The sequence below is a fragment of the Camelina sativa genome, chromosome 9, assembly GCF_030686135.1.
Source record: "Camelina sativa cultivar CO46 ecotype springtype chromosome 9, ASM3068613v1".
Classification (NCBI taxonomy): Eukaryota; Viridiplantae; Streptophyta; class Magnoliopsida; order Brassicales; family Brassicaceae; genus Camelina; species Camelina sativa.
Genome location: NC_141888.1, coordinates 3275736 through 3289205, shown reverse-complemented (window position 1 = coordinate 3289205; position 13470 = coordinate 3275736). Strand labels below are relative to the sequence as shown.

Here is a 13470-nt window from a genome sequence, read left to right as displayed (position 1 = left end):
CTTGTAAACGCTTTTAAAAACTTTTTAAAAGCATTTACAAGGTGCTTAAAAACCTTTTAAAACCCTTTTAAAAATCTTATAAAAAATTTTACAAGGTTTTTAAAAACATTGTAAAAGCGTTTACAATGTGTTTAAAAACCTTTTAAAATCTTTTTAAAAACCATTTGAAAAACTTTTAAAAACCTTTTAAAAATCTTGTAAAAGCGTTTACAAGTTGTTTAAAAAACCTTTTAAAACTCTTTAAAAAATCTTGTAAAAGCCTTTACAAGGTGTTTATAGCTTTTATAAGGTAGAAACCTTATAAAACCTTGTAAATTTTTTTTGGCGGGAAAAATTTTGGCAGGAAAATTTTTTTGTCGAAATTTTTTATCAAAAATTTTTTGGCGGGAAAATTTTTTCGAAAAATTTTTGGCGGGAAAATATGTCGGAAATTTTTTGGCGGGAAAATTTTGTTTTTCTTTTTATTCGAATAAAATAATTTTCATCTAAGGGTAAAATGGTCATTAAAAATTAAAAGAGAGCAAAAATAAAAATGGCCAAAAAATAGGGTATTTTTAAAAAGGGGTATATCAAAAGGAGCATTTTTAACAAATTCTCCTGAATTAAATAAAAGATGAATCAGTTATAAGTCAGATTGAACGATAAATAAATATTTGAATTCTCGATGAGCAAGAAGACAATAAAAACAATAAATAAATATTTGGTCTAGGATTATTCATTTATGGGCTTGATAATATGGTTACAATTGCCGTTTCTATCTTTTTGTCTCCGTTAAAATAGGACATAATTTTTTGTTTGTTTTTTTTCCTACTTTTTTTACACAATCCCTTATTTTGTTTAATATGTTTTTTAAAAATTAATTTATAAAATAAAAATCTATGTGTCAGATTTTGACTAGTCATGTGACTTATGCTTTTTATGATAAAGGATATTAATAAAAGATTAATTGGTTATCCTTACATTTTGACAAAACGTGGTCCTTACATTTTGATGATTATATAAATGTGTCTAGCGATTGCAATGGACCAAGCATCAAAACAAGATAAAATAAAATAAAATAAAACATAAATCACTATTACCTTATCAAAAGGTGAATGCATGATATCTAAAGACTTGGTTATATAAATAACGATTATCGTCACATAAGAGAAGACGTTTAAAATTCTTGACTGCTCACAAGTAGTAAATTTCATAAAACCCCTCTAAATTAAAATCAGCAAAAATTGCTAACATATATAATAGATTAATAGTAAATATGATGCTTCTATGTTTGAATCTTTATTGCAACAAAATTTTGGTTGTTATTGTGTTTATATAGTGACTACAACGTAACAGCAGGAAAACGAATTACCTAATAAACTACTTTATTTTAGTAATGCACTATGCATTTTTTAAAACAAAGCATTTTTTTAACAAGTACATATTCCTTCCATACAATATGGTCCTGGCAAGTTTTTGCAACGAACAATCTTACGACAATATTCATCAAAGTTACAAGTCCACATGTTACACTGTCCAGTCTTTCCTGCTTTTCCTTTACACCATATGCCATCACAATCATTTCTTGATCCGCACAGTGGAATATAGCTTCTACCCATTTTTCTTAATGCATTGGTTTCATGTAACAAAAATGTACCTACATGATATTCAAACGAATTTTTTAAACATGTTGCAAAATTGATGTTGTTATAGATGCATGTAATAGAAATTTAAAGAGGGAAACTTACAAGAGATGAGAAAGAAGAAGAGGAAAAGTGATGTTAGTCTAGACGCCATTGATAGAATAGAAGATGGAAAAGTTTTGTTTTTCTCTTCAGATTTTGTATGTTTAGAGGAATGATTTAGATGACTATATATTGTAACTTTTTTATTGTGTTCTTTGAAGCGTATTTTCAGTGTTTGACTGTTCAAACATTTATTGTGGTCTTTGAAATGTTTTTATTGTTTTCTCATTGATTATTGTTTTGGTCAACATGTCCTTCCAAGTTTTAAATATTAGCAGAAAAAAATGAAAGTCATGCAAAGGTGACTAGTGGCAACACCACTTTTTGAAGTGAATCAGAACAAAATTATTCTAAGAAATTTTTTTCCTTTCACTTAGAAATCAAATTGAAAGTTACTTATCAAGCAATAGGATGGATAAGTCTCATGTTTCATTTATGGTAGATATTAATTTTTCAACCAAATATAGATATATGTTTCATTTATGGTAGATATTTATTTTTCCACCAAATATAGATATATATTTCTCAAGATTTATACTTATGAAATAATTTGAATATGGTGATGATTATTTAAGTTTTTTCGTAAAGAATACATGTTGACGGTGAAAATCCTTAACTTATAATACTCCCTCAATTTCATAAGTTTTTAATTACTATTACTATATTGGAAAAAAAATATTGGCAGTTTCATACAAATCCAAAACCAAAAAAAACCTTCTCTATTAAATTTATTTTATTTATTATCAAAAACATCACACAATAACATAGATTTTTCAGTTTTGTAAGTTCACTAACCATTTATCTAAGCAATGACATTGTGAATTTTTGCAAATAAATTTTCCAAAAACACAAGTAAGCTTATCCTCACAATCACTTGCTATCTTGCACGGTAATGGAGTCTCAGCTGGTAGTAGATTAAGATTTTTTCTGCTTGAAGGTGGTGAAATTGGCAAACATTTACAATGAGAATCTATACATTTTACCGATGCGATTAAACAATGAACATCTTGGCAATCATCTACGGTCGAGCAGCTATGATATTTGACTTGAGCTTCAGCTACAGGTATGGTCACTAAGATGATGCCTAATATTGAGACATCGATTTCATTAGTGATTGCAAACCAAATTTATTCAGTACATTTAGCATGTGAATCAAAGTTTCATGAAATAATATAGACTTACATGTAAGAATTAGCGAAACGAGCATGAGTGAAATCGTTTTAGATGCCATTTGATTTGGTGAGGGTAATTGATGGTTTAACAAGATAAGACTAATAAATATGAGTGAAAATATAAAAATTTTGAAAGGAAACATATATAAATTATTTAATTAAGGAATAAAAGGAATAAAATAAAATTTAGTTAGGAATGAACAGTAAGAATGGTAATGAATTTCTTTTCTAGATTATAATAAAATATGAGAATGGCATCTAAAACGATTTCATACTAATTTGGATATTATAGTTTACCTTTTTATAAAAATTATTCAAATAGAAATGTATAGTATTTAATTTAAATCAATATGCAATACTTATGTAATTATATCACTTAAAACTCCTAAATTTTATTTCATATAGAAATATATTTAAAAAATTAAATTTTTTATTAATTTCATTCATAATGAAATTATAGTATCTATTTTAATTTTATTTTAAAATAAAATTTTGTTTATAACCTTCTTAAGAAATTTATATAAATATAATAGATTATTATTTATACAACTTATTGTTCAGAAAATATTTAGATTTTGAAATTAATTTTATAGATATTTTCTTTATATTTTGTAAATATATTTGCTCTGATTGTTCCTCACTAAATTGATGAGTCATATTTTTTTCTTACAATCTTCCATATTAAAAAGTATGATATTGGAATTGTCTTTAGTCAAGTAGTTATAGCATCAGATCTGCAACTGATTCTATCAGAATTCGATTCCACTAAGTCGCGTTATCCTCCGTAGCAAGGATTGGATATAGATCGGGGTTGATCGATTCAGTAATGACAAAAACAAAAAAGGTATGATATGAGGTTTGGGTGGAAATAAACCATTGATGGTAACGTCGAAAGCAAACATTGGAGACTTTTAAAAATGTGAATTTATTTTTAAGATTGTAAAATTTTTGAGGATAAAAGCATTTCCAGATAGCAAAATTTTGGAACTTTTAAAACTCATTTTTCCTTATAAATAATTATGTATTTTATTCCAATTTACTATAGGTAAAAGATTCAGCACCATTCAAGTAAAACATATTTTCTAAAACATATTTTCTAAAACATATTTTCTAAAACATATTTCAAACCAGTCTTTAATTCAATTAATTCATCAAACCTACGAATGTTAAGAAAAGATAGAAATAGAGGGGGTAAAACTCCTTTTCAATTAATAATACAAAGAGAGAAATAAATTTTCTAAGAAAATCAATTTCTTATGCACCGTCGCCGGTCGGGGGTTAATCAGAACGTTTTGCTGATGTGCGATACGGACATCAACAGAGGAGATTGTTTACAACATAATTAACATTAGTATTAACGCTGCGTAATATCTAGAAGAGGAAAATAATGCTACTACCGACCATATCTAAAGATACATATGCTGATGATGACCTATTGTTGGATTTGTAAATATGTGACATTTGTAGTTTTACACAAAATTCAGAGTAAGACTAAGATGATACTTTGTTGAGAAACTTCTTTATGTGTAATTCGGTAATTCCTCCCAAATTATTTTAGCTATTAAAAAAAACAAACTACAAATACTGGATAGATCTTGTTCACGTTTGATTTAGTAATGGGCTTTCATAGGCCCATGATACTGCTAATGGAAAAATAAAGCGTTGTGTCAAAAATTTCACCGGCAGACAAGAGAAGGTAAATAATAAAGAGGATCAATCTTGCCAAGGATCACTCTCTGCCCTAACTTCAGATGGTTCAATTACTTCTGCTTCTCCACTTTTGTCGTCTCCTTCATTCACAGTCGAGCTTTCTTCTTCTTCTTCAACTCTACCCCATCTTCCTCCAACCGCCATTGCCATCATCTCATATATCTTGTTCCCTAGCTCAGCCGGGCTATCAGGCTGTTCAACAAACACATCAAAAGTGAGTCAAAAGATCCACTTCAGATTATACTTGGAAACACATCAAAGCTAAAGAGCTATTGGATTTCTTACAGTAAATCCACTTGAGATTATAGCAGTGTCATATAAGAGGTCAACCACTCTTGTTGCTTCAGCGCTCTCTGGTGCATTCTTACAAGCAGCCTACACCAAAAGATTTACAAATATTAATCGCATTTTTAGAGATCTCTGAGACGAGAGATTCCTTAAGGAATGAATATATAGCATGCACTTACATTCAAGTCTTTGATGATGGGATGATCTGGATTGATCTCTAGGATTCTCCTACCTCTCATGAACTCCAAGCTTGAAGTGTCTCCAAGAGCTTGTGCCTTCATTAATCTGTCACCATAAACAGCCACAATAAGTTTGATGATGTCAATTTTCGTTTTTAATATAGCCTTTGCTAAAGTACTAACCTTTCCATATTCGCTGACCATCCGAATTTGCCTGAGACAAGCACACAAGGAGAAGAGCTCAAACGATTTGAGACTTGGACTTTAGCAACTTTTTCACCGAGCTGCTGTTTAATCCAGTCACAGAGAAGATTAAACTCTTGTTTAGCTTCCCTCTCCTTTACTTCATCTTCATCTCCTGCGAGAATAGACAGAATTTTGTTACAAACAAATGTTCAAGAGAAATGCACGAGATTTGATGAAAACAATAATTACCGAGTTCCAAATCTTCTTTGCTGATATCAACAAATTTCTTTTCTTTGTAGGTTTGTAAATTCTGAATTGCAACCTCATCAATTGGTTCAACCAAGTACAGAACCTATCATTAAAAAAACCAGCGGTAAGAAAGCAAATCAAACCAGAATCATGCACCAAGACAATATCTTTGGAAGATGAAAACCTAAGCTTGAAGCATATATACCTCAATGTCTTTTTGGATTAGTTTCTCCAAGAAAGGGGCGGACTTGGCACTCTTAAGACTATCGGTTGCAAGGTAGTAGATGGCCTTCTGGTTCTCTCCCATGTTCTCGATATATTCATCCAAGCTTGTCAATTCCTCTTCATTTTTGGAACTGAAGAATCTAAGAAGCGGTGTAATACGCTTGTGGTTACCAGTGTCTTCGATACAACCCAATTTAAGGAATCTACCGAAGTTCTCCCAGAATTTCTTGTAATCCTGGAATCATTTGTACCACATTCATATCTCTGATCTTCGAAAGAGCTTAAGTGAACAAAATTGGATTAGAAAGATATGTACCTCTTTGTTTTCACTTTCTGAGATTTCTTGTATCATGTCAAATGTTTTCCTAATGAGCCTCTTTCTCATGATTCTTACCTGTGAATATTATCAAGAAAATAGTTTAGTTACGAGGTGAGATTCTTAATATAATCTAATCAACATTTGTATTACTAACTGTTGATTACTTACAATCCTGCTTTCTTGGAGAATTTCACGGGAAACGTTAAGAGGAAGATCATCTGAGTCCACCACACCCTTCACAAAGCTCAAATATCTCGGGAACTGCAAACAGATTACGAAAAATGGTCAGACAAAAATGAAACCAGGGGAAATCTGAAGAGAGTTCTAGAAAAGAAAGAACTAATATATACATAAGACTCACAAGTTCTCCATCAAAATCGTCAGAGATAAACACACGCTTCACGTAGAGACGAATGTTCTTTGTCTTAGGGTTTGTCACATCCTCGTTGTTAAGAGGACCCATCCCAGGAATGTACAAAATGCTCCTGAACTCAACCTCACCCTTTGAGAATCAAGAGAATATAATTAGTAAGCACCAGTCGTTGAATTCATAAATTGACATATATGTAAATAGTCTATTAAGGACAAGGACCTCAGTTGTGAAGTGTGTGTTAGCAAGTGGATCCAAGAACTCATTGAAAGCCTTTTTGTAGAACTCATTGTACTCTTCCTTTTCCACTTCCTTTGAATTGCGCATCTATTTAAAAGACACAAACTAATCAGCAAACATTTTAAACGAAAACAAAACACATGTTAAAGCTACCAGGCTTACCCATAGCGGTTTTGTCTCGTTGGCTAGTTCCCAATCCCAGTACTTCTCAGTTTTAGTTGTCTTCTTCTTCTTTGGCTCACCCTGGAAACAAACAAGTAACAAAATCAACTCAGCAAACAAAAGTCTAGGACAGTACCTGGTTATGGACAGCTTATACAGACAATCAAAAACATAATGATTTTTTACCTCTTCGCCTTCCTTCACTGGTTCTTCCTCTTCCACCTACACCAAGTTACAATTTTTCAATACACATTAGTAACGTGAAAACACTGTTACAGTTATGAAAACAAAACTACCATCCTCACCTCTATAGTCCTAGATTTTTCCTGCCATGTATAGATGGGAAACCCAACGAACTGAGAGTAATTCTTCACAAGGTTCTTGATTCTCGTAGACTCCGCAAATTCGTACTTGTCATCGTCCTGCAGCCAGGAATAAACAGTCAAATAAACTATAAGCGATCTCAATATCCAACACATCAATGGGAAGAATGATTGAATAGAGAATAGTACCCTCAGATACAAGGTGATCTGCGTTCCACGTCGTAGAATGTTTTCAGGGTCTGTTTCTTCTCTGATCACATATGAGCTACTATCAGCTACCGATTCCCAAACATATTGCTTGTCAGATTTGGGGCTTTTGGTGGACACAACAATCTGAAAGAAGAGACAACTATAAGCCCACTCCTCATAACAAATACACTAACCAGAAGACACTAACAAAACAAAAGTTTAAAGTCTTCACCCTTTCCGCAACTAAGAAAGCAGAGTAAAATCCAACACCAAACTGTCCTATCAAACCATTGTCAGCACCGAGGTCCTTGTTTTCCTGAATAAAGATAGAAATATTAGTATAACGAGTCAATAAAACTCTGAAATTGCTAGCAACAAATATTCAAAGAGATGGATATTATATATAACCTTAAGAGCCTTCAAGAATTTCGAAGTACCACTTTGAGCAATAGTTCCAAGGCAGTCTATAAGCTCTTCCTTTGTCATACCAATACCAGTATCACTGCATATTCGCATCAAACCTCCTCAGTTCAATATAATTGTTAATACTAAAACACAAAATGAAAATAAAAGATAAGAATTCACTCCATACGTTATGGTAATGGTGCCGTTATCAGGATCAGGCTTAATCCTAATCTCAAGCTCTCCACCATCTCCAAGCAAAGCAGGCTCTGTTACACTCATGAACCTCAACTTATCCAAAGCATCACTTGCATTACTGGGTACATACAAAACACATCCAAAATCAGATTCAATTCTAATTCAAAACACACACACAAATCAATTCAAAAAAACAAATCCATTAGTATATCACAAAATTGAACTCACCTTACAAGTTCCCTGAGAAACACCTCCTTGTGACTGTATAAGCTATGAACAATCAAATCCAACAATCTACTAACCTGCAAAATTGAGATTTCAACAATCAAATCTTAAATCTTTATATTCAATTCGGGAGAATTCGATTTGTACAATTAAACTGAGAGATGCCCACAAAATAAAGATTGAAACTTTATAGAAATGAACAGAGAGAAGCCAACCTCAGCTTGGTACTCAAACTTCTCACCGGAGCCTTCTTCAGTCGTCTCTTTCTCAGCCACGGCGGCGTCACACTTCACAGCGAATCGTTCACATCTCTTCTCGAGATTCCAGGAACAGGAAACGCCGGTTCTAAGAGCGCCGCCACGAGGAAGAAACGAGGTTCTGAGATGAGAGAGACGAGAAGAAGAAGAAGAGAGAGGAGTGATTGGAACTGAAGTCAAAGGATTCGTGTATAGACTTCTACTCAAAGCAGGAGCCATTAGATTCGAAACAGGGAAAAAGATTTGAGATTTCAGAATCCTCTCTCTATCTCTTAAAAGAGAGAATAAGAAAAAGAGTGAGTAGTTGAACAAAGAGTAACCTAAAAACCCTATTAAAAGGTTTAAGGAGAGTGGGCAGAGTAGTAGTAGAGGTTTCTAGAAGAAGGCGTCGTAGAGAGGAAGAGATGTTTTTGAGGTCTACGATAAGCCATTTCATCAAAACCGTAGGATTATCCGTTTGTTTCACACGCGCCTCTTTCAGGGTGGACGGAAAAATTAAAACAATACCAAACCAAACAACTCTAAACCGATTGGTTTTTGTTAAGAGTCAGTCAATGTAATGACGTCAATTGAAATCGGAATCAATTACAATTACAACTTTATATTTTAAAAAATTACGAAAATAAACCGTAATTACAGATAGCTTTAACTTTAATTAGTTTCAAATTTATGGTACATTAACAAAACCAAAACCAAAACCAAAGGCTTTTCAACTGGTTGTTTACAGAAATCACACCTAAAAAACATATATGTCTGAACTCACGCGCTCAGGGGTGCGAATTTATTTAATTACTCAAAAAATTCATACGTATAAGCTTATTGGGCCTATATGTTACGGCCCGTAATAATTTAACTAGAGATTTGAGGATGAAAGAGGCCTATACTGAGCGTGAACAATAATTGGGTTCAAGATACCATATATTAAACTCAGATGCATACACCAAGACAAAATAAAACTGTTTAGAATTTTGAAGTGATGTGAAGGTCTTTTGGTGGAAGGGGTCTCATGTGGACTAAATAAACTACTACAATGTTGAGTCTAACTAGTGGTGGGCATTCGGGTATCGGTTTGGGTTCGGTTCGGGTAATTTAGATTTTGGATAATTCGTGTTTATAATTTATAGAATCATATAGGTATTATGGAAATTTCGGTTTGGACTTTTTCGGGTTCAGATCGGTTTGAGTAGTTTTTTGGAATACCGAAATATATCTGATATGTTTTGGATTCGGTTCGGTATAAATATTTTTTACCCATTTAGAACCAAAATACCCATATATAACTAAAATACCCTATATATATTGAATAATTATATCAAATTTCATGAAATTATAACTAAAATTTTTTTACCAAAATAACTAAACAAAAGTTAGAAACTAAAGACAAGCAAACAAGCAAGAGAAAACATAATCCAAAAGTCTAATCCAAAACATAAACAAGTAGTAGAGTAGTAACATCCAAAATCAAATTCAAAAGTCTTATAAAAGCTAGAAGTAGGTATTGAAAAATCTGAAAGAAACAACAAGAATCAAAGACGAGATCGATTGCATATGGTAAAGCATTGTAGGCATCTTCAATGTGGTGAAGCATTGTAGGCGTCTTCACTGTTTCCCTGTTTCAAAAGCAGATCAGATTGTTACTAACAAGTAACAAGTAACAAGCAACAAAAGACCATGAAATTACCTTATATCTGATTATGAATCTAGCTTGAGTTAATTTCACCATCAAACTCTGGAAGACAAACTCTAGATTTATAGCAAATTAAGGGCCGAAAAACAAAATATTATTTCACGGCCGCAAGCACATGCTTCATCAGCCTGTGCTTGGGGCTGGCTCTAAACATAGGTTCGGATATACATGAGTACCAATTGGGTATCGGTTCGGATCGGATAATACCCGATACCCAAAAGTATTTACAATTAAGATCCAACTAATATATTTGTAAGAATCCATATCCGATCCGAACCAGAATTTTTCGGTTTGGTTCCAATACAGATATCTCGGATATTTTGTCCAGGCCTAAGTCTAATGAAGCTACACGATTGCCAATTATTGGAAAAATCCAAATCATAGGTTATATACACTCCATACCAATTAGCTAATTTAACTAAAACATATATAGTTACCGACTTCTCACCGTCCTCTACTTATTTTGCAATTCTTACCTTTTTCCTGACTATAATATGTGGTTCTGCATATAAAAGAAAGAAAAAAAAAACAAAAATTGCGATTTTCTTTTAAGAATGACAAAATTATGTAAATGGTGCTAATTTGTCTTATTTTTGTATCCAAATTTGGAATTTATGAATGGTCTATTGGTCAAAAGTATTATCAGAACAAGGTGTAAAAGTTTTGGAATTGTTTGAAAATAAAACCATGTAAGATATCTACAAATTTTATATTGGTAAATGAAAAACCACTTTATTTAGATAACTCTATGGGCTTTGTATTGTGTATAATATATAATATCTATATATAGTAAGTTTAGTAACACAAAAATATAAATATAGAAATGAGTATAAATCTTGAATGTTTTTAGTGGTTCATCGTAAACCGATATAGAGGTAGACAACAAGCACAAAGCACGCAAATTCATGAATTACAGTTTACGCCAATGTTGTTTTCTTGTTTCAAATCTTAATTCAACGGACCACAATTTTTACTCTCCGTTCTTCGATGTTTAATAGGGACTTTTCAAAGCAACTTCTTGTTTATCGAAGTTTTTCTATATTTTTTTTAATATGTCTTCTTATAATAAGAAAATAGGGAAGGTTCTTTTTAAATTATTGATTATCTGTATTTATAACCTTTATGTAAATTATATATTGGCCATGAAAGTTTTTCTTGGTGGTAATGGTAATTAAGTTCGTATAACAACATGAATAGCTTTGGTACGTACTTGTTAAGTTGTTATATATATCTACTTATAAACAAGTTTATTTCACTATTTTCTAAAAAAATATGTTGATGAATATTTAGAATTCAGTGTTACTAATTAGAATTCAATGTTTATTAGAAGTAACATTAAAATTAATTCTGATAGTGTATGTAACACGGCCATCTTTCTAAAGATGGAACTCTTACAAACTAGATGTAATAGTTTCTGGTAAAAAATATGAGAGATGAATATATGTTTTTATTGTTTTGTATACATGCATGTATAAGTTCATAGTGTCAGAGAAAAAGGGAATTTATTTCAGTTTATTATTCTTCTATGTTGTCCGTACAATAATTACCATTTATTTCAGTTTTCTTTCGGATAAAGAAATGATGAGATACTACTATGAACTATCAAGCATGAATAGAAGTTAAGGCATTGAGATTGAGAAATTGCTTTTCACTAAATAGAAAAGCATGTGCAGACTCGAGCATTCATGCAGACTCGTCCCTTTGTTTGTCTAAATTTGCGAGAGTATATTTATATTTGACGTGGGGAAAGAATATATTTTTTGACATAGGTTTTGAGTCCTATTGACCTCCTAGGTCCTAACATTTACAAATATTACTATACAGTCTATATTATAAGATTTATTTGATCAAAATAGAAATTAAACGGTAGAAAAAAAACTCTAAAAACTTTTGAAAATTAATATTCTTTGACTTTATTACCGATACAAGTTTATTTAAAAACTATGTACTAAGATATATGTACGTACGTGTAATGTGTGTGTGTCAATATATAAAAATTCAAGTGGTTTGAATATGGACGTTATGGCAGACATCGTAAATATGTACAAGTACAATTTTTATCGTAGGAATCTATACTTTACACGTTAATTGAGACACATGGTTATGGACACGAACTTAAAACACATGGTCAACAATCTCCTATATATAGAGACTCATCTCTTTCTTTTTATAATTCGACCTCCTGCTTAAATTAAATTAAAAGGATATATTATCAGAAAACTAAAGGAAGATACCTAGTTTTGAAGGGAGGTGAAGAGCGAATAGAAAAGACTCATGACTACTTTGTCAAAGATTCTATGTGTGTTGATCATTCTTCTTTTATGTTTCTCCTTTCGATATTCACTTCATGGTTAGTGTCTCTCTCTCTCTCTCTCTCCTCACACTATCTTCTCGAATTTGCATAATAGAACAAAAATCGTAAAGCCTATATATATAGCCTTTTACTTTCGTTACTCAAACCAATAAAGCATCACAAAAAAAGGAAAACAAATTTCGTTAAGATTTATTTTACTTTTACTTTGCATGCATAATTATATACACATGCATGCATGAAAATTGTAGTCTTGCTAGCTAGAATCACTTAGTCAAATTCAAATAGTAACCTAATTTGTTCTTTGTTTTCTTCATCATTAGAAGATGGGAATCAACAATCAAGCGGTGACTTCGTTTCAACTGCTAAGGTATATAATAGTAGTTTCATATCGAATGTTTTTCTTATCAATCATGCAATTTTATTTTTCCATTGAAAATTAATATATTATTTTTATTACGCCGTTAATTTTGTTTTCTTTCTATGATCATATCTTCCATTCCATAACGCATCTTAAAAAAAAACTTTCATTCGATAAATTTTACACTTTTACTATTTCTCGCATTATCAAAGTAAGTTTCTATGTTGTTTTCTTCCTATAAACAAACAAGTTATTCCCTAAACCCGTTGGATAACTATTAAAGCAGGCGACAGAATATGGTGATGTAATGAAGAAGATTATAGGAGGAAGAAAACTGATGATGATGACAAATGGAGAAGAAGAGGAAGAAACAACACTGAAGAGAGGAGCTGGAGAGACAGAGAGAAACTCGAGCAAAAGTGTTGAAGAGGATGGTCTCGTTGCTTACACTGCTGATTATTGGAGAGCTAAGCATCATCCTCCCAAGAACAACTAATTCTAGAATAATAATAATAAACATGCCGGCTTCTACATATAAAAATATCTTTCTAGATATATAACCTTATAGTTTAAAGTCAATATGTTTGTTTTATGGTGTGTTTAATTTGCTTTTGTATTTTTTTGTCCTTACGTACGTTGTAACGGCTTACTTAATGGTTTACATGTAAACCAAAATTTTGAACCTTTTAAGCT

The 13470-nt window shown here is 31.7% G+C and overlaps 3 protein-coding genes across 3 annotated transcripts; 1 reads left to right on the top strand and 2 right to left on the bottom strand.

The window, feature by feature from the left end:
* Window positions 1-1347: 1347 nt before the first annotated feature.
* LOC109126576 (defensin-like protein 293) lies at window positions 1348-1837 on the bottom strand. Its single transcript, XM_019230259.2, has 2 exons — window positions 1728-1837; window positions 1348-1636 (listed from the first exon to the last, which is right to left on the bottom strand). The coding sequence occupies exons 1-2, from the start codon at window positions 1774-1776 to the stop codon at window positions 1410-1412; spliced, it is 276 nt and encodes a 91-aa protein (XP_019085804.2). The 5' UTR covers window positions 1777-1837; the 3' UTR covers window positions 1348-1409.
* A 2597-nt stretch (window positions 1838-4434) lies between these two features.
* Window positions 4435-8886, bottom strand: LOC104710310 (heat shock protein 90-5, chloroplastic). The gene is made up of 19 exons (XM_010426888.3): window positions 8377-8886; window positions 8165-8238; window positions 7929-8054; window positions 7745-7838; window positions 7569-7652; window positions 7337-7480; window positions 7130-7246; window positions 7011-7046; window positions 6825-6905; window positions 6645-6749; window positions 6414-6554; window positions 6221-6313; window positions 6050-6127; window positions 5714-5968; window positions 5509-5611; window positions 5257-5431; window positions 5074-5179; window positions 4892-4981; window positions 4435-4798 (listed from the first exon to the last, which is right to left on the bottom strand). Exons 1-19 carry the CDS (start codon window positions 8635-8637, stop codon window positions 4610-4612), a joined length of 2352 nt encoding a protein of 783 aa, XP_010425190.1. The 5' UTR covers window positions 8638-8886; the 3' UTR covers window positions 4435-4609.
* Window positions 8887-12277: 3391 nt separating this feature from the next.
* LOC104710309 (protein GOLVEN 7) lies at window positions 12278-13462 on the top strand. The gene is made up of 3 exons (XM_010426887.3): window positions 12278-12455; window positions 12740-12786; window positions 13064-13462. Exons 1-3 carry the CDS (start codon window positions 12380-12382, stop codon window positions 13271-13273), a joined length of 333 nt encoding a protein of 110 aa, XP_010425189.1. The 5' UTR covers window positions 12278-12379; the 3' UTR covers window positions 13274-13462.
* The last annotated feature ends 8 nt before the right edge of the window (window positions 13463-13470 follow it).

Bases quoted from the DNA above. Each gene is read 5' to 3' on its own strand.
- LOC109126576 (XM_019230259.2), bottom strand. From the start codon at position 1,776: ATGGCGTCTAGACTAACATCACTTTTCCTCTTCTTCTTTCTCATCTCT. The intron at 1,637-1,727 runs GTAAGTTTCCCT...AATATCATGTAG, and splicing joins CTTCTTCTTTCTCATCTCTT to GTACATTTTTGTTACATGAA.
- LOC104710310 (XM_010426888.3), bottom strand. From the start codon at position 8,637: ATGGCTCCTGCTTTGAGTAGAAGTCTATACACGAATCCTTTGACTTCA. The intron at 7,839-7,928 runs GTATGGAGTGAA...GCGAATATGCAG, and splicing joins AACGGCACCATTACCATAAC to TGATACTGGTATTGGTATGA. The intron at 6,314-6,413 runs GTGAGTCTTATG...ATCTGTTTGCAG, and splicing joins ACGATTTTGATGGAGAACTT to TTCCCGAGATATTTGAGCTT.
- LOC104710309 (XM_010426887.3), top strand. From the start codon at position 12,380: ATGACTACTTTGTCAAAGATTCTATGTGTGTTGATCATTCTTCTTTTA. The intron at 12,456-12,739 runs GTTAGTGTCTCT...CTTCATCATTAG, and splicing joins CTTTCGATATTCACTTCATG to AAGATGGGAATCAACAATCA. The intron at 12,787-13,063 runs GTATATAATAGT...CTATTAAAGCAG, and splicing joins ACTTCGTTTCAACTGCTAAG to GCGACAGAATATGGTGATGT.